The 21291-nt window shown below is 39.8% G+C and overlaps 1 protein-coding gene across 1 annotated transcript in view; it reads right to left on the bottom strand.

Moving 5' to 3' along the window:
- Positions 1-21291, bottom strand: part of rims2b (regulating synaptic membrane exocytosis 2b) — a gene marked incomplete at its 3' end in the record, with an annotated part of 82198 nt that overhangs the window by 21731 nt on the left and 39176 nt on the right. The window contains 5 exon segments of the mRNA XM_029736191.1: positions 7598-7728; positions 12360-12469; positions 15404-15450; positions 17780-17903; positions 18369-18468. Coding sequence (XP_029592051.1) covers positions 7598-7728; positions 12360-12469; positions 15404-15450; positions 17780-17903; positions 18369-18468 — 512 coding nt within the window.

The raw sequence follows: 21291 nt of genomic DNA, 5'->3' as shown, positions 1-21291 counted from the left end.
CAGCAATACAACCATGGTATAAGACAGACAGTAATACAACCATGGTATAAGACAGTAATACAATCATGGTATAAGACAGTAATACAACCATGGTATAAGACAGACAGTAATACAATCATGGTATAAGACAGGCAGTAATACAACCATGGTATAAGACAGTAATACAACCATGGTATAAGACAGACAGTAACACAACCATGGTATAAGACAGGCAGTAATACAACCATGGTATAAGACAGTAATACAACCATGGTATAAGACAGTAATACAACCATGGTATAAGACAGTAATATACCATGGTATAAGACAGTAATACAACCATGGTATAAACAGTAATACAACCATGGTATAAGACAGACAGTAATACAACCATGGTATAAGACAGACAGTAATACAACCATGGTATAAGACAGTAATACAACCATGGTATAAGACAGTAATACAACCATGGTATAAGACAGGCAGTAATACAATCATGGTATAAGACAGGCAGTAATACAATCATGGTATAAGACAGGCAGTAATACAACCATGGTATAAGACAGACAGTAATACAACCATGGTATAAGACAGACAGTAATACAACCATGGTATAAGACAGACAGTAATACAACCATGGTATAAGACAGACAGTAATACAACCATGGTATAAGACAGTAATACAACAATGGTATAAGACAGTAATATAACCATGGTATAAGACAGTAATATAACCATGGTATAAGTCAGACAGTAATACAACCATGGTATAAGAGAGTAATACAACCATGGTATAAGAGAGTAATACAACCATGGTATAAGACAGGCAGTAATACAACCATGGTATAAGACAGGCAGTAATACAACCATGGTATAAGACAGACAGTAATACAACCATGGTATAAGACAGGCAGTAATACAACCATGGTATAAGACAGTAATACAACCATGGTATAAGACAGTAATATAACCATGGTATAAGACAGGCAGTAATACAACCATGGTATAATACAGACAGTAATACAACCATGGTATAAGACAGGCAGCAATACAATCATGGTATAAGACAGACAGTAATACAACCATGGAATAAGCCAGGCAGTAATACAACCATGGTATAAGACAGTAATACAACCATGGTATAAGACAGTAATACAACCATGGTATAAACAGTAATACAACCATGGTATAAGACAGACAGTAATACAACCATGGTATAAGACAGTAATACAACCATGGTATAAGACAGACAGTAATACAACCATGGTATAAGACAGTAATACAACCATGGTATAAGACAGACAGTAATACAACCATGGTATAAGACAGACAGTAATACAACCATGGTATAAGACAGACAGTAATACAACCATGGTATAAGACAGGCAGTAATACAACCATGGTATAATACAGGCAGTAATACAACCATGGTATAATACAGACAGTAATACAACCATGGTATAAGACAGGCAGCAATACAACCATGGTATAAGACAGACAGTAATACAACCATGGTATAAGACAGTAATACAATCATGGTATAAGACAGTAATACAACCATGGTATAAGACAGACAGTAATACAATCATGGTATAAGACAGGCAGTAATACAACCATGGTATAAGACAGTAATACAACCATGGTATAAGACAGACAGTAACACAACCATGGTATAAGACAGGCAGTAATACAACCATGGTATAAGACAGTAATACAACCATGGTATAAGACAGTAATACAACCATGGTATAAGACAGTAATACAACCATGGTATAAGACAGTAATACAACCATGGTATAAACAGTAATACAACCATGGTATAAGACAGACAGTAATACAACCATGGTATAAGACAGACAGTAATACAACCATGGTATAAGACAGACAGTAATACAACCATGGTATAAGACAGACAGTAATACAACCATGGTATAAGACAGTAATACAACCATGGTATAAGACAGTAATACAACCATGGTATAAGACAGGCAGTAATACAATCATGGTATAAGACAGGCAGTAATACAATCATGGTATAAGACAGGCAGTAATACAACCATGGTATAAGACAGACAGTAATACAACCATGGTATAAGACAGACAGTAATACAACCATGGTATAAGACAGACAGTAATACAACCATGGTATAAGACAGTAATACAACCATGGTATAAGACAGTAATACAACCATGGTATAAGACAGGCAGTAATACAATCATGGTATAAGACAGTAATACAACCATGGTATAAGACAGGCAGTAATACAATCATGGTATAAGACAGGCAGTAATACAACCATGGTATAAGACAGGCAGGAATACAACCATGGTATAAGACAGACAGTAATGCAACCATGGTATGAGACAGGCAGTAATGCAACCATGGTAGGAGACAGGCAGTAATGCAACCATGGTATGAGACAGGCAGTAATACAACCATGGTATAAGACAGACAGTAATACAACCATGGTATAAGACAGGAATACAACCATGGTATAAGACAGTAATACAACCATGGTATAAGACAGACAGTAATACAACCATGGTATAAGACAGACAGTAATACAACCATGGTATAAGACAGACAGTAATACAACCATGGTATAAGACAGTAATATAACCATGGTATAAGACAGACAGTAATACAACCATGGTATTAGACAGACAGTAATACAACCATGGTATAAGACAGACAGTAATACAACCATGGTATAAGACAGACAGTAATACAACCATGGTATAAGACAGGCAGCAATACAACCATGGTATAAGACAGACAGTAATACAACCATGGTATAAGACAGTAATACAACCATGGTTATATTACTGTCTTATAACATGGTTGTATTACAGTAATACAACCATGGTATAAGACAGTAATACAACCATGGTATAAGACAGACAGTAATACAACCATGGTATAAGACAGACAGTAATACAACCATGGTATAAGACAGACAGTAATACAACCATGGTATAAGACAGTAATACAACCATGGTATAAGACAGACAATAATACAACCATGGTATAAGACAGCAATACAACCATGGTATAAGACAGACAGCAATACAACCATGGTATAAGACAGACAGTAATGCAACCATGGTTAAAGACAGTAATACAACCATGTTATAAGACAGTAATATAACCATGGTATAAGACAGTAATACAACCATGGTATAAGACAGGCAGTAATACAACCATGGTATAAGACAGACAGTAATACAACCATGGTATGAGCCAGGCAGTAATAAAACCATGGTATAAGACAGTAATACAACCATGGTATAAGACAGACAGTAATACAACCATGGTATAAGCCAGGCAGTAATACAACCATGGTATAAGACAGTAATACAACCATGGTATAAGACAGTAATACAACCATAGTATAAGACAGTAATACGACCATGGTATTAGACAGACAGTAATACAACCATGGTATAAGACAGACAGTAATACAACCATGGTATAAGACAGTAATACAACCATGGTATAAGACAGTAATACAACCATGGTATAAACAGTAATACAACCATGTTATAAGACAGTAATACAACCATGGTATAAGACAGACAGTAATACAACCATGGTATAAGACAGTAATACAACCATGGTATAAGACAGTAATATAACCATGGTATAAGACAGTAATATAACCATGGTATAAGTCAGACAGTAATACAACCATGGTATAAGACAGTAATACAACCATGGTATAAGACAGTAATACAACCATGGTATAAGACAGGCAGTAATACAACCATGGTATAAGACAGGCAGTAATACAACCATGGTATAAGAGAGTAATACAACCATGGTATAAGAGAGTAATACAACCATGGTATAAGACAGGCAGTAATACAACCATGGTATAAGACAGGCAGTAATACAACCATGGTATAAGACAGTAATACAACCATGGTATAAGACAGTAATACAACCATGGTATAAGACAGACAGTAATACAACCATGGTATAAGACAGACAGTAATACAACCATGGTATAAGACAGACAGTAATACAACCATGGTATAAGACAGACAGTAATACAACCATGGTATAAGACAGGCAGTAATACAACCATGGTATAATACAGGCAGTAATACAACCATGGTATAATACAGACAGTAATACAACCATGGTATAAGACAGGCAGCAATACAACCATGGTATAAGACAGACAGTAATACAACCATGGTATAAGACAGTAATACAATCATGGTATAAGACAGTAATACAACCATGGTATAAGACAGACAGTAATACAATCATGGTATAAGACAGGCAGTAATACAACCATGGTATAAGACAGTAATACAACCATGGTATAAGACAGACAGTAACACAACCATGGTATAAGACAGGCAGTAATACAACCATGGTATAAGACAGTAATACAACCATGGTATAAGACAGTAATACAACCATGGTATAAGACAGTAATACAACCATGGTATAAGACAGTAATACAACCATGGTATAAACAGTAATACAACCATGGTATAAGACAGACAGTAATACAACCATGGTATAAGACAGTAATACAACCATGGTATAAGACAGACAGTAATACAACCATGGTATAAGACAGACAGTAATACAACCATGGTATAAGACAGTAATACAACCATGGTATAAGACAGGCAGTAATACAATCATGGTATAAGACAGGCAGTAATACAATCATGGTATAAGACAGGCAGTAATACAACCATGGTATAAGACAGTAATACAACCATGGTATAAGACAGACAGTAATGCAACCATGGTATGAGACAGGCAGTAATACAACCATGGTATAAGACAGGCAGTAATACAACCATGGTATAAGACAGTAATACAACCATGGTATAAGACAGTAATACAACCATGGTATAAGACAGACAGTAATGCAACCATGGTATGAGACAGGCAGTAATACAACCATGGTATAAGACAGGCAGTAATACAACCATGGTATAAGACAGACAGTAATACAACCATGGTATAAGACAGACAGTAATGCAACCATGGTATAAGACAGTAATACAACCATGGTATAAGACAGGAATACAACCATGGTATAAGACAGGCAGTAATACAACCATGGTATAAGACAGGCAGTAATACAACCATGGTATAAGACAGGAATACAACCATGGTATAAGACAGTAATACAATCATGGTATTGTAACGGTTTTGACTTGAGGTTATAATTTATAGGGGTGCCAGGTAGGTTGTGCCTACCAGAGAAAATATTAGTTTCTCCTTTTAGTTTGATAGGGAATGAGTCCCATCTGGTCCGTCAAGTCTACACCAATACAAAGGACTCATGTAAATGTCAGGATGGAAATACACTTTTCATGAACCCTTAAAACAATGGAAATAACTTCAAAACAACTGTATTCTTTTGAATGGTTGTATTAACATAAATGATCACACACACAACAATATAACAATAATGAGCTTTAAACAGCTCTAGTTCCTCCATAAATGTCCTGTACCTCGGGCCTAAAAAGAGTCCAGCCCGGTAAACAAGTTCAGGGAACTCAACTGACCTTAGTCACGCAATGGCTGTCCGTTCATATAGTGTAGCGTAAACCCAGTGTCAATCATACAATGAAAAGAACAAATATTTTACCACACATTTCAATAAATCCTCATCTACAGCTAACTACATAAATCATCACAGTATACATCACACCCAAAACAAATGAAATACCGTATACAAAAAAGGTTGTAGTCAGTCGGTCAGTCAGAGAAGCCAATCCGCCGACAGATCTCCAGCGGAGAAAGGTCACGAAAACCAACAGAGAGGTGTGTCCACAGACTCAAGAGTGGATCCGATCCTGGGTAGATTTTCTATTAGGCTACACAAAGCACACTTTTACAGCAACACAACAAACGGAAGAGAGAAGCTTCAGAACTGAGGGTCGAACACATCCTCATTCATGTTTCCATCACAACTCCACTTTTGCGCAGCTGATGCTGGCTATTTAATTGGGAATTAAAGGGGAAGCGCTCTATTGGAAGAAGCACTAATTAATTGGGAATTAAAGGGGAAGCGCTCTATTGGAAGAAGCACTAATTAATTGGGAATTAAAGGAAAAGCGCTCTATTGGAAGGAGACGCACTGAGACGGTTCAGGAAAATTCAGGGCCGTCACAGTATAAGACAGTAATACAACCATGGTATAAGACAGGCAGTAATACAATCATGGTATAAGACAGGCAGTAATACAACCATGGTATAAGACAGTAATACAACCATGGTATAAGACAGGCAGTAATACAACCATGGTATAAGACAGTAATACAACCATGGTATAAACAGTAATACAACCATGGTATAAGACAGACAGTAATACAACCATGGTATAAGACAGACAGTAATACAACCATGGTATAAGACAGACAGTAATACAACCATGGTATAAGACAGGCATTAATACAACCATGGTATAAGACAGGCAGTAATACAACCATGGTATAAGACAGTAATACAACCATGGTATAAGACAGTAATACAACCATGGTATAAGACAGACAGTAATACAACCATGGTATAAGACAGTAATACAACCATGGTATAAGACAGGCAGTAATACAACCATGGTATAAGACAGGCAGTAATACAACCATGGTATAAGACAGGCAGTAATACAACCATAGTATAAGACAGACAGTAATACAACCATGGTATAAGACAGACAGTAATACAACTATGGTATAAGACAGACAGTAATATAACCATGGTATAAGACAGACAGTAATACAACCATGGTATAAGACAGACAGTAATACAACCATGGTATAAGACAGTAATACAACCATGGTATAAGACAGACAGTAATACATCCATGGTATAAGACAGTAATACAACCATGGTATAAGACAGGCAGTAATACAACCATGGTATAAGACAGTAATACAACCATGGTATAAGACAGTAATACAACCATGGTATAAGACAGTAATACAACCATGGTACAAGACAGAACGTAATACAACCATGGTATAAGACAGACAGTAATACAACCATGGTATAAGACAGTAATACAACCATGGTATAAGACAGGCAGTAATACAACCATGGTATAAGACAGTAATACAACCATGGTATAAGACAGACAGTAATACAACCATGGTATAAGACAGACAGTAATACAACCATGGTATAAGACAGTAATACAACCATGGTATAAGACAGGCAGTAATACAACCATGGTATAAGACAGGCAGTAATACAACCATGGTATAAGACAGGCAGTAATACAACCATAGTATAAGACAGACAGTAATACAACCATGGTATAAGACAGTAATACAACCATGGTATAAGACAGACAGTAATACAACCATGGTATAAGACAGTAATACAACCATGGTATAAGACAGTAATACAACCATGGTATAAGACAGACAGTAATACAACCATGGTATAAGACAGACAGTAATACAACCATGGTATAAGACAGACAGTAATACAACCATGGTATAAGACAGTAATACAACCATGGTATAAGACAGGCAGTAATACAACCATGGTATAAGACAGACAGTAATACAACCATGGTATAAGACAGTAATACAACCATGGTATAAAACATAAACTTGGAATGATGTTGATTCCTACCTTCTGTCGGGGAGGAGGTATATTTTAACATAGGGGTTCCTGGGCCGGCCGTCTTCCCTAGAAGGAAATTCTTTAGCTCCCAGGATGGTGACTATGAGCTGGTGACCCACCTTGTCGTACCACAGTTTGACCTGGAGGGAGAGTAGAGTTGTGTTATTATGAGCTGATGAACACTCTGATGTATTGGGAGGGTATAACATTAAAGCATAGCATATAGCAGTCTAGCAATACAGCACAGCTGTTGCCAATGTGTCTTTTAGTAAGAGTTTATTAGAAGCTGCCAGGCACTATAGTTGATGTTTTCTTTGCAAACAAAAAGGAAGCGATGAAAAACTATTCAAAATGCTTGATTCAGATTTCAAACTAATAAGAAAACGCTCTGAAACGATTTAAAACTCAAACTAATAAGAAAACGCTCTGAAACGATTTAAAACTCAAACTGTTAAGAAAACGCTTTGAAATTATTTAAAACTCAAAAGAAAATGCTTTGCTCCTTTTTTTCAAAACAAATTATGGTCAAGTGAAACAATTATCTAAGATTGAAAACCCTAGTTGCACAACCGAGAGGCTCCCTTACAAAACGATAATTTAATGCTGCAAACTTACCACAATTTTGTGGCTGTCACGTCCTGACCATAGAAAGCTGGTATTTTCTATGGTAGAGTAGGTCAGGGCGTGACAGGTTTTTTTTCTAGTTTATATTTTCTATGTTATTAGGTTCTAGTTTTGTATTTCTAAGTTGTTTTTTGTTTGGAATGATCTCCAATTAGAGGCAGCTGGTCATCGTTGTCTCTAATTGGAGATCAAACTTAAGTAGCTGTTTTTTCCACCTGGGTTTGTGGGAGATAGTTTTTGAGTTAGTGTATGTTTCACCTCTGCGTCATGGTTTGTTGTTTTTGTTCTTTAGTTTATGTTTATGTATTGCATAGTTTCACATTTCAATAAAATATGTGGAACGATAATCACGCTGCATTTTGGTCCGCTTCATCCTACGACAACCGTGACAGTGGCAAATTTGCTGCAAACTAAATAATGTGCTACAAAATGTTGTTGAAGTTTGCAAATGTTTGCCACTAGTGGTGAATCTGCAGCAAACCTTTGGCAACAATAATATTTATTGCCATTAGTGGCAAACAGTTCGCTAGAGGTTTTTCTCTGGCAGACAATTCTCTCAAGATTCTATTTGAACCTAACCTGTGGAAGCAACATTTATTGCCACTAGTGGCAAACAGTTTACCACAAGATGTTTCTGGTGAACACATGAGGTCCAAGACCAGTAACCGTTGATGACCAATGACTAACCATTGATGACCAATCAAGGGAATTAGAAAAATTTGTTGGAAAATGGAAACAAAGCTAGCTACAGTACTTACCAAAGTCGTCCGGTGAGTGTCTAATTATTAATGAAACTTCCTAATAAACTTGAACATTTTATTAGCTAAATGCCTATTTAGCAATGTCATGTTTAATAGGATAGAGTGAAAAAAAAATGTTGATACCAGTTTCAATCTGTCAATGCCACTGACTGACTGGCTAGCATTTAGCTAGCTAACATTAGCAATTACATTTTTGCACAATTCATGTGATGGGTAGTTAGCTAACCACTGATTTGTCTTGAATACATATTTTTAGCTGAATACGTTGGTGTTTTTTAATACCAATATGCATGTCAATATGCTTGTGTCACGGCTCTCTAGCATCTTAGCTATCCCAATAGCTAAGGTAGGTAACTAGCTAGCTAAGAACAAAATGAGTCGATTTGACATCAAAGCAAAACAGATGGATACCCTTCGCCTACCTGTGGTGTTGGAAGAGGCTGTATTGGGAGGAAGATTCATCAACACCCTGGAAATATGTTTGTGGTGCACTCCCTCGTAACGCTTTTTTTTAGTGATAAATGATAAAGCAAGTAAATGCATGTATTATTGTAATAAATGTAGCCCATACATTCATTCTTTGTAACAAATAAATCTGTCATTCCTTTAAATCCTGTTGGGGCTAGGGGGCAGTATTTGCACGTCCGGATAAAAAACCTACCCGATTTAATCTGGTTACTACTCCTGCCCAGAAACTAGAATATGCATATAATTAGTAGATTTGGATAGAAAACACTCTAAAGTTTCTAAAACTGTTTGAATGGTGTCTGTGAGTATAACAGAACTCATATGGCAGGCCAAAAGCTGAGAAGATTCCATACAGGAAGTGCCCTGTCAGACAATCTGTTGTCCTTCTGTTGCATCTCTATCGAAAATACAGCATCTGTGCTGTAATGTGACACTTTCTAAGGCTCCCATTGGCTCTCTAAAGCCGCCAGAAAGTGTAATGGGTGTCTGCTGTCTCTGGGCGAAGAACAGCAGGAGAATTTGTGAGTGGTCAGCCTGGGGACAGTGACACTGGAGATGCGCGTTCACGAGAATTCTCCATTTTTTTTCTTTCAGCCTTTGAATGAATACAACGTCGCCCGGTTGGAATATTCTAGCTATTTTATGAGAAAAATAGCATATACATTTATTTTAAACAGCGTTTGACATGCTTCTAAGTACGGTAATGGAATATTTTGAATTTATTTTTTCACGAAATGCGCTCGCGCATCACCCTTCGGATAGTGACCTGAACGCACGAACAAAACGAAGCTATTTGAATATAATTATGGATTATTTGGAACGAAAACAGCATTTGTTGTTGAAGTAGAAGTCCTGGGAGTGCATTCTGACGAAGAACAGCAAAGGTAATCCAATTTTTCTAATAATAAATCTGAGTTTAGGTTGTCCCAAACTTGGTGGGTGTCAAAATAGCTAGCCGTGATGGCCGGGCTATCTACTCAGAATATTGCAAAATGTGCTTTCGCCGAAAAGCTATTTTAAAATCTGACACCGCGATTGCATAAAGGACTTCTGTATCTATAATTCTTAAAATAATTGTTATGTATTTTGTGAATGTTTATCATGAGTAATTTAGTAAATTCACCGGAAGTTTGCGGTAGGTATGCTAGTTCTGAACATCACATGCTAATGTAAAAAGCTGTTTTTTGATATAAATATGAACTTGATTGAACAAAACATCCATGTATTGTATAACATAATGTCCTAGGAGTGTCATCTGATGAAGATCATCAAAGGTTAGTGCTGCATTTAGCTGTGGTTTTGGTTTTTGTAACATATATGCTTGCTTTGAAAATGGCTGTGTGATTATTTTTGGCTGGGTACTCTCCTGACATAATCTAATGTTTTGCTTTCGCTGTAAAGCCTTTTTGAAATCGGATAATGTGGTTAGATTAACGAGAGTCTTCTCTTTAAAATGGTGTAAAATAGTCATATGTTTGAGAAAATGAAGTTATAGCATTTTTGAGGTATTTGTATTTCGCGCCACGCGATTCCACTGGCTGTTGACTAGGGTGGGACGCAAGCGTCCCACTGGCCCAGGGAAGTTAAACTAGTAGCTAGCTCATCTTGATCATGAGTTGTTCCTTCTGTCTTTCTAGAAGCAATCAGTTACAAGGCAAAAAGACAGATTCAGGCCTTCTATCAAATTGAGGACAGAGAAATATGTGTTCAGCAGACAGGTCAATTCTTCTTGCATGCACAGCTTTGAGATGTAAGTTACACTCTAAAATGCTGGGTTGTTTGGATGACCCATTTGCTGGGTTGCAGGCATTGAGTCAATAGTTGGGTTGTTTTCTGTAAATACAGCAAGGTTGAGTTGTTTTCTGTAAATACAGCAAGGTTAGATTGTTTTCTGTAAATACAGCAAGGTTAGATTGTTTTCTGTAATACAGCCAGTTTGGGTTGTTGGTGCTGGGTTATTAAGGTTGGGCTATGGATATTTCACCCAGCCAATGGGTTAATTCTCCCGCTACCAGCGCGTGAAGTCCACTACAATACTTACAAATAGTCTAGTTCTCGTGTGACTGACAAGTGGAAAACGGCTAACATTATTTCGACAGACTAATATTCTTTTGGCTGACTGAAAACGGCAAGTTACAAACGTTACGAATTCTGAATTTGATGGTCATTCAGGTTAAATAGGCTGTGCTATCATAGGTTGTCCTCAAGCTAGCTAACGTTAGCTTGAGTGTCCTGTATTCTCACAATAACATACATCGATGGGAACCAAACCAGTCCAGTAGTCTCTTAATAACATACATAGATGGGAACCATCTAACCATGTTTTCTATCCATATAAAATAAGTATATGCATGTCCTAGCTTCTGAGTTTGATTAGTAGGCCGTTGAAAATGGGAACAAATTTTTTCCAAAATGCACTGTGGCGCCCCCTATGGTAGGATATCCTCAATTAATAACATACATCGATGGGAACCAAAGCAGTCCTGTAGTCTCTTAATAACATACATCGATGGGAACCAAACCAGTCCTGTAGTCTCTTAATAACATACATCGATGGGAACCAAACCAGTCCTGTAGTCTCTTAATAACATACATCGATGGGAACCAAACCAGTCCAGTATTCTCTTAATAACATACATAGATGAGAACCAAACCAGTCCTGTAGTCTCTCAAAAACTTATAGAAACGGGAACCAAATAGATATCTTTGAAACTTAGGACAGTGTCTATTGATTTAGATCAGTCAAATGACAGACAGCACATTGTTGTTCCTCCACCCATAAGGCCCCTGACTTATCATCCTCACTAACTAGCTTACACCTTAACGAGAACAGCATTAACTAATTAAGTGATCCAACCAATCCCCTTAGTGAGTGATAATGATTGGCCACAGAGCAGCAGTACATCGTGGCTACTTACTGAGACGTGTCCAGACAAGCACTGTGGGGAGTAGCGGAGCATCCCGGGACTCATGGGGGACGTGACGGATATCGCTCGACCCATCTTTTGGGATTCGAATAAACTCGAACCTGCAGACACAAGCAAATCTGTGTTATTTTCACTTAAAGGTTAAGGTGTGTAGGGGCTTGTTTTCTTTGAATCATTGTGTATTTTTACATTAAGGTTAAGGTGCGTAGGGGCTTTTTGATTTCTTTATAATTTATCTTTGTTTCATAGTATAGTTTATTTAATTTTTATTTAACACAGTCACTTGGTTTCTTAATTTACAGTATGTTTGCCAATCAGTTGGGCTGCCAGACTTATTTGCCATTCCTTTTGCCTCATCCCTCTCAACCATACAATTCCTCATCAATCCACAGGGATTTAACAGCTTTTACAGTGATTTTCTTAATGGGTGCGTGCTTATTATTAACTGGAATAAGCAATTTCATAATTGGGTCAAGTGCAGCGTCTGGTTGCTCCTCATTACACACCACAGACCAACAAATGTTATTTACATCATCAACATATGAATCACTACAAAACGTATTGTATGACCTCTTATACACTATATTAGGACCAGCCTTTGGAACTTTGGTTTTCCTAGATATGGCTATTATATTGTGATCACTACATCCTATGGATTTGGATACTGCTTTAAAGCAAATTTTTGCAGCATTAGTAAAGATGTGATCAATACATGTTGATGATTTCATTCCTGTGCTGTTTGTAACTACCCTGGTAGGTTGACTGATAACCTGAACCGGTTGCAGGCACTGATGAGAGCCAGTCAATATTTAAATCACCCAGAAAATATACTTCTCTGTTGATATCACATACATTTACAAGCATTTCACACATATTATCCAGATACTGACTGTTAGCACTTGGTGGTCTATAGCAGCTTCCCACAAGAATAGGCTTTAGAGGGCCTTCCGTGTGGCGCAGTGGTCTAAGGCTGTGCCACTAGAGATTCTTGGTTCGAGTCCAGGCTCTGTCACAGCCGGCTGTGACCCGGAGACCCATGGGGCGGCGAACAATTGGCCCAGTGTCGTCCGGGTTAGGGGAGGGTTTGGCCAGCAGGGATATCCCTGTCCCATCGGGCAATAGCGACTCCTGTGGCGGGCCGGGCGCAGTGCACACTGACACGGTCGCCAGGTGTACGGTGTTTCCTCCGACACATTGGTGCGGCTGGCTTCCGGGTTAAATGGGCATTGTGTCAAGAAGCAGTGTGGCTTGGTTGGGTTGGGTTTCGAAGGACGCATGGCTCTCGACCTTCGCCTCTCCCGAGTCCGTACGGGAGTTGCAGCGATGAGACAAGACTAACTACCAATTGGATACCACGAAATTGGGGAGAAAAAAATGGGTGAAAATACAAAAAAAAGAATAGGCTTTAGGTGAGGCAGATGAACCTGTAGCCATATTACTTCAACAGTTGTAACAATGTACGCTGAGAGTCGAGAAGCAAGTTCAGGGAGTGAATACATTTAATAAATAAATAAACGAACATGAACAAAAGAAGAAGCACAAACAGCGCACCGACATGAAACAGATACAGAAACAATAACGACTGAGGAAGGAACCAAAGGGAGTGACATAAATAGGGCAGGTAATCAAAGAGGTGATGGAGTCCAGGTGAGTGTCAATAAGCGCTGGTGCGTGTGACGATGGTGACAGGTGTGCGTAATAATCAGCAGTCTGGTGACCTAGAGGCCATAGAGGGAGTATACGTGACAGTACCCCCTCCCTGACGATCAGCTCCTGAAATGTGGCTCCAGCCGCAGGACGCCGACAACAGGGACGATCCCAGGGATCAGGAGCGGACCGGCCACCTATGCCAAAACCTGTCGAGCGGGCTGGGGCATGGGAGCCCGGCGACCTAGAGTGCCGAAGAAGGAGCAGACGAAACAGCACCCCTTCTCTGACGCGCGGCTCCAGCTGCAGGGCGCTGACCAGAGGGACGTTCCCGGGGATCAGAGCGGACTGTTAAGCTCCGTAGAGGCACAGGAACCTGACGAGCAGCCTAAAGTGTCGGAGCCTGGCAAGCCAGCTGTGGCTGGGGAGCCTGCCGAGCCTTGAAAACCTGACGAGCTAGCTAAGGTATGGAAGCCTGACAAGCTATCTGAGGCATCCTCGGTAGACTCGGCAACAGACGCTTGACCTGTCAACCGAGTCTTGACACCCTGATGTACCGGCTGAGACATGAAAGCCTAAAGAGCCGGCTGAGGCATCCTCGGTTGCTCTGGCAGCGGAACCCAGACCCGACGTCACTTCCAACACAAAAACTAAAAACACTCCCTGATGCTTCCCTTTGGTGAGGCGTTATTTTGTAATGCTGTACGCTGAGAGTCGGGAAGAAACAGCGACATGAAACAGATACAGAAACAATAACGCCTGGGGAAGGAACCAAATGGAGTGACATAAATAGATGGAGTCCAGGTGAGTGTCAATAAACGCTGGTGCGTGTGATGATGGTGACAGGTGTGCGTAATAATCAGCAGTCTGGTGACCTAGAGGCCAGAGAGGGAGTATACGTGACAACATTATTTAACATTAGATTGTCTCTAAGCTTTAAAGGAATGTGGTTCTTTATATAGACCACAACACCGCCCCCCGTTGGCATTTCTGTCTTTTCTGTAAATGTTATAACCATATATTGCTACCACTGTATCATCAAATGTATTATCTAAGTGAGTTTCAGAGATAGTCAGAATATGCATGTTATTTGTTACAAGCAAGTTATTGACTTCATGGACCTTGTTTCTCAGGCTGCATATGTTAATATGGACTATTTTTAGCACTTTTCTGGGTTGCTTGATTGTTTTTAATGCTTTCCTGATAAGCTTATCAGAAGTAGACTTGATAGTGCAGGGTGAGCTGCACACAGTGGTCTTCCTACTAGAGCACATCGTCTCAGTTTTCTTTGAATCATTGTGTAATTTAGTAAAAACTAAGAGCTACACTACATCCAGATGTCGGCATTGTTGATGTCATGATAATGAATGTATGATGTCACCACTCACTTGATTCAAGTTGTCCATGTGTGCTTTCTGAGATACTGGGAAAATCTCTGGGAAATAAACAGAACCCCAACATTATGAAGCAAGAGACATCTTCACAGTTACATTACTGTTACTACCCTCTCTCTAGTCAAATATGGGTCACCTATTAATGTTTATTCAGAGGGTCCAGAGGGGAATTGTTCTAATGAAGCTTGGCTGTTATCTGTGGAGCTGAGGGACTGAAGCTGGGTTGTTATGTGTGGAGCTGAGGGGCTGAAGCTGGGTTGTTATCTGTGGAGCTGAGGGACTGAAGCTGGGCTGTTATCTGTGGAGCTGAGGGACTGAAGCTGGAGTTTATCTGTGGAGCTGAGGGACTGAAGGGGGAGTATTATCTGTGGGGCTGAGGGACTGAAGCTGGGATATTATCTGTGGAGCTGAGGGACTGAAGCTGGGTGGTAATCTGTGGAGCTGAGGGACTGAAGCTGGGTGGTGGCATGTGGAGCTGAGGGACTGAAGCTGGGGTATTATCTGTGGAGCTGAGGGACTGAAGCTGGGATATTATCTGTGGAGCTGAGGGACTGAAGCTGGGGTATTATCTGTGGAGCTGAGGGACGGAAGCTGGGGTATTATCTGTGGAGCTGAGGGACTAAAGCTGGGGTATTATCTGTGGAGCTGAGGGACTGAAGCTGGGATATTATCTGTGGAGCTGAGGGACTGAAGCTGGGGTGTAATCTGTGGAGCTGAGGGACTGAAGCTGGGTGGTGGCATGTGGAGCTGAGGGACTGAAGCTGGGATATTATCTGTGGAGCTGAGGGACTGAAGCTGGGTGGTAATCTGTGGAGCTGAGGGACTGAAGCTGGGTGGTGGCATGTGGAGCTGAGGGACTGAAGCTGGGATATTATCTGTGGAGCTGAGGGACTGAAGCTGGGAAATTATCTGTGGAGCCGAGGGACTGAAGCTGGGATATTATCTGTGGAGCTGAGGGACTGAAGCTGGGTGGTGGCATGTGGAGCTGAGGGACTGAAGCTGGAGATTATCTGTGGAGCTGAGGGACTGAAGCTGGGGTGTAATCTGTGGAGCTGAGGGACTGAAGCTGGGTGTTGGCATGTGGAGCTGAGGGACTGAAGCTGGGGTATTATCTGTGGAGCTGAGGGACTGAAGCTGGGGTGTAATCTGTGGAGCTGAGGGACTGAAGCTGGGTGGTGGCATGTGGAGCTGAGGGACTGAAACTGGGAAATTATCTGTGGAGCTGAGGGACTGAAGCTGGGCTATTATCTGTGGAGCTGAGGGACTGAAGCTGGGTGTTAGCTGTGGAGCTGAGGGACGGTGTGATTCAAAACAAGTTACACAAGACCTATTAGTACATAACATATTTTCACAGCTTTCAATGACAGGGACTAATTTTCTGCTTTTAACCTTTATGTAAACCTTTATGTTAACTTTCATATCTTGTCAGAGATACCATTAATACAATTCTCCTGAGACGAGGGAATGAAATGAGTAAACATTTCACTGTTAGTCCACACCTGTTGTTTACCAAGCATGTAGTGAATACCATTTGATTTGAAAATGTATTTATACAGTGCCTTCAGAAAGTATTGACACCCCTTGACTTATTCCTGAATACAAAGCGTGTTTGGGGCAAAGCCAACACATCACTGAATACCACTCCTCATATTTTCAAGCATGGTGGTGGCTGCATCGTGCTATGGGTATGCTCGTTATTGGGAATTTTTTGGAATAAAAATACAATTTAATAGAGCTAAGAAAATGCTAAATGCATAACCTGGTTTGCTTTCCAACAGACACTGGGACATTATTTTAGACACGGGAGTTGCTTACAAACTTGCATAGTTAAATAAAGGTTAAATAAATGTGAAATTTAAATAAATAAAGATGACATTGAATGTTCCTGAGTGGCCTAGTTCGAGTTTTCACTTAAATTGGCTTGAACATTTATGGCAAGACCTGAAAATGGTTTCCTAGCTATGATCAACAACCAACTTGACAGAGCTTGAAGAATTTAAAAAAGAATAATGTGCAAACATTGTACAAACCAGGTGTGTAAAGATCTTACCCAAAAAGACTCACAGCTATAATCGCTGCCAAAGATGATTCTAAAACAAGTTTTCACATTATAATTATGGGATATTGTGTGTAGATGGGCGAGAAAAGAAACATATTTAATCAATTTTAAATTAAGGCTGTAACACTACAAAATGTGGAATAAGTCAAGGGGTATGAATACTTTTGGAAGGCACTGTACCACTCCACAAGTCATTAAGGGCGTACAGGGGTAGTGCAAAACCAAGCTGGGAGTCACACATCCTTAGACTAAGTACATGTATTCACACCTTGAAAGGTCATTTTCCATAGTTGTGTTAGAACTGAACGCACCGTATGGGACGGGACACAACCAGCTCCACTTGGGGGTCTGGCTTCGATTCTAGAATGACATTATAAACTTCCTTGAATGTTGCTCCTTGTAGGGCCCTCCCATTCCATTCAAGAACCTGATCTCCTGAAGAGAGAGAGAGAGGATCCGTTAACACAGCACACTGCAGAAAGAAAGAGAGGAGTGACATTAAAATATTCATGCAGTGTACAAATATGATTGAATATGAGAAGTGTTTATGGTGTGTACAAATATGATTGGTCAGACAAGGGTAATGGCAGCTAAAAAGACTCATTGCATCATCAGTATGAGAAAGCGTGTACTCATGACATCATCAGTGGGAGCCAGTCTGTACTCATGACATCATCAGTATGAGGCATTGTGAGACAGTGTGTACTCGTGACATCATCATTGTGAGTCAGCATGTACTAGTTACATATTTAGAATGAGCCAGTGTCTACTCATGACATCTTCAATATGAACCAGTGTACTACTCATGACATCATCAATATTAACTATTGTATTGCTCATGACATCATCAGTGTGAGACAGTGTGTACTCTTGACATGATCAGTGTGAGCAGGTGTGTACCTGGTCGAAGGTGACCAACAGTATCTGCTAGACTTCCTCTCTTCACTTTAGTGATGAAAGCACAAAGTCGACCAGAATCCATCATCTTTCCTCCAACCACCTGTTAGACACAGACATATTCAGTCATCACTATACATTGTACTCAGTATACATCTCAGTATACATCACTATACATCAGTGGTGTAAAGTACTTAAGTAAAAATACTTTAAAGTACTACTTAAGTAGTTTTTTGGGGTATCTGTACTTTACTTTACTCTTTATAACTTTTAATTTTACTTCGCTACAGTCCTAAAGAAAATAATGTACTTTTTACTCCTTACATTTACCTGACACCCAAAAGTACTCGTTACATTTTTAATGCTTAGCAGGACAGGAAAATGGTCCAATTCACACACTTATCAAAACAACACATGGTCATCCCTTCTGTCTCTGATCTGGCGGACTCACTAAACACAAATGCATATTTTGTAAATTATGTCTGAGTGTTGGAGTGTGCCCTGGATATCTGTAAATGATGTCTGAGTGTTGGAGTGTGCCCCTGGATATCTGTAAATTATGTCTGAGTGTTGGAGTGTGCCCCTGGATATCTGTAAATGATGTCTGAGTGTTGGAGTGTGCCCCTGGATATCTGTAAATTATGTCTGAGTGTTGGAGTGTGCCCCTGGATATCTGTAAATTATGTCTGAGTGTTGGAGTGTGCCCCTGGATATCTGTAAATGATGTCTGAGTGTGGGAGTGTGCCCCTGGATATCTGTAAATGATGTCTGAGTGTTGGAGTGTGCCCCTGGATATCTGTAAATTATGTCTGAGTGTTGGAGTGTGCCCCTGGATATCCATACATTAAAAACAAGAAAATGGTGCCGCCTGCTTTGCTTAATAGAAGGAATTGGAAATGATTTATACTTTTACTCAAGTTAGACAATTGGGTACTGCTATACATTATAATCAGTATACATCACTATACATTCATTTTATTTTTATTTTTTATTATTTAACCAGGTAGGCTAGTTGAGAACTAGTCCTTTATTTAACCATGTAGGCTAGTTGAGAACTAGTCCTTTATTTAACCAGGTAGGCTAGTTGAGAACAAGTTCTCATTTACAACTGAGACCTGGCCAAGATAAAGCAAAGCGACACAAACAACACAGAGTTACACATGGAATAAACAAGCGTACAGTCAATAACACAATAGATAAAAAGAAAGTTTTTATACAGTGTGTGCAAATGGCGTGAGGAGGTAAGGCAATAAATAGGCCATAGTAGACATCAATATACATTATACTCAGTATATATCTCAGTATACATCAATATACATTATACTCAGTATACATCTCAGTATACATCACTATACATTACACTCAGTATACATCTCAGTATACATCACTATACATTACACTCAGTATATATCTCAGTATACATCACTATACATTATACATCTCAGTATACATCACTATACATTATACATCTCAGTATACATCACTATACATTATAATCAGTATACATCACTATACATTATAATCCGTATACATCTCAGTATACATCACTATACATTATACATCTCAGTATACATCACTATACATTATACTCAGTATACATCTCAGTATACATCACTATACATTACACTCAGTATATATCTCAGTATACATCACTATACATTATACATCTCAGTATACATCACTATACATTATAATCCGTATACATCTCAGTATACATCACTATACATTATACTCAGCATAATATACATTTTCACAAAGTCTGCTGCCTCACTTTGTATGATGGCAATTTGCATATACTCCAGAATGTTATGAAGAGTGATCAGATGAAATCCCCGTTTGCCATGCAAATGAACTGAATCCCCCAAAAACATTTCCACTGCATTTCAGCCCTGCCACAAAAGGACCAGCTGACATCATGTCAGTGATTCTCTCGTTAACACAGGTGTGAGTGTTGATGAGGACAAGGCTGGAGATCACTCTGTCATGCTGATTGAGTTTGAATAACAGACTGGAAGCTTCAAAAGGAGGGTGGTGCTTGGAATCATTGTTCTTCCTCTGTCAACCATGGTTACCTGCAAGGAAACACGTGCCGTCATCATTGCTTTACGCAAAAAGGGCTTCACAGGCAAGGATATTGCTGCCAGTAAGATTGCACCTAAATCAACCAATTATCGGCTCATCAAGAACTTCAAGGAGAGCGGTTCAATTGTTGTGAAGGTGGCTTCAGGGCACCCAAGAAAGTCCAGCAAGCGCCAGGACCGTCTCCTAAAGTTGATTCAGCTGCGGGATCGGGGCACCACCAGTACAGAGCTTGCTCAGGAATGGCAGCAGGCAGGTGTGAGTGCATCGGCATGCACAGTGAGGCGAAGACTTTTGGAGGATGGCCTGGTGTCAAGAAGGGCAGCAAAGAAGCCACTTCTCTCCAGGAAAAACATCAGGGACAGACTGATATTCTGCAAAAGGTACAGGGATTGGACTGCTGAGGACTGGGGTAAAGTCATTTTCTCTGATGAATCCCCTTTCCGATTGTTTGGGTCATCCGGAAAAAAGCTTGTCCAGAGAAGACAAGGTGAGCGCTACCATCAGTCCTGCGTCATGCCAAAAGTAAAGCATCCTGAGACCATTCATGTGTGGGGTTGCTTCTCAGCCAAGGGAGTGGGCTCACTCACAATTTTGCCTAAGAAAACAGCCATGAATAAGGAATGGTACCAACACATCCTCAGAGAGCAACTTCTCCCAACCATCCAGGAACAGTTTGGTGACAAACAATGCCTTTTCCAGCATGATGGAGCACCTTGCCATAAGGCAATAGTGATAACTAAGTGGCTCGGGAAACAAAACATCAACATTTTGGGTCCATGGCCAGGAAACGCCCCAGACCTTAACCATTGAGAACTTGTGGTCAATCCTCAAGAGGCGGGTGGAC

This window comes from Salmo trutta, chromosome 36 (genome assembly GCF_901001165.1).
Source record: "Salmo trutta chromosome 36, fSalTru1.1, whole genome shotgun sequence".
NCBI classification, from domain to species: domain Eukaryota; kingdom Metazoa; phylum Chordata; class Actinopteri; order Salmoniformes; family Salmonidae; genus Salmo; species Salmo trutta.
The sequence above is the reverse complement of the archived record's forward strand: the minus strand, read 5'-3'. Positions and strand labels throughout refer to the sequence as shown.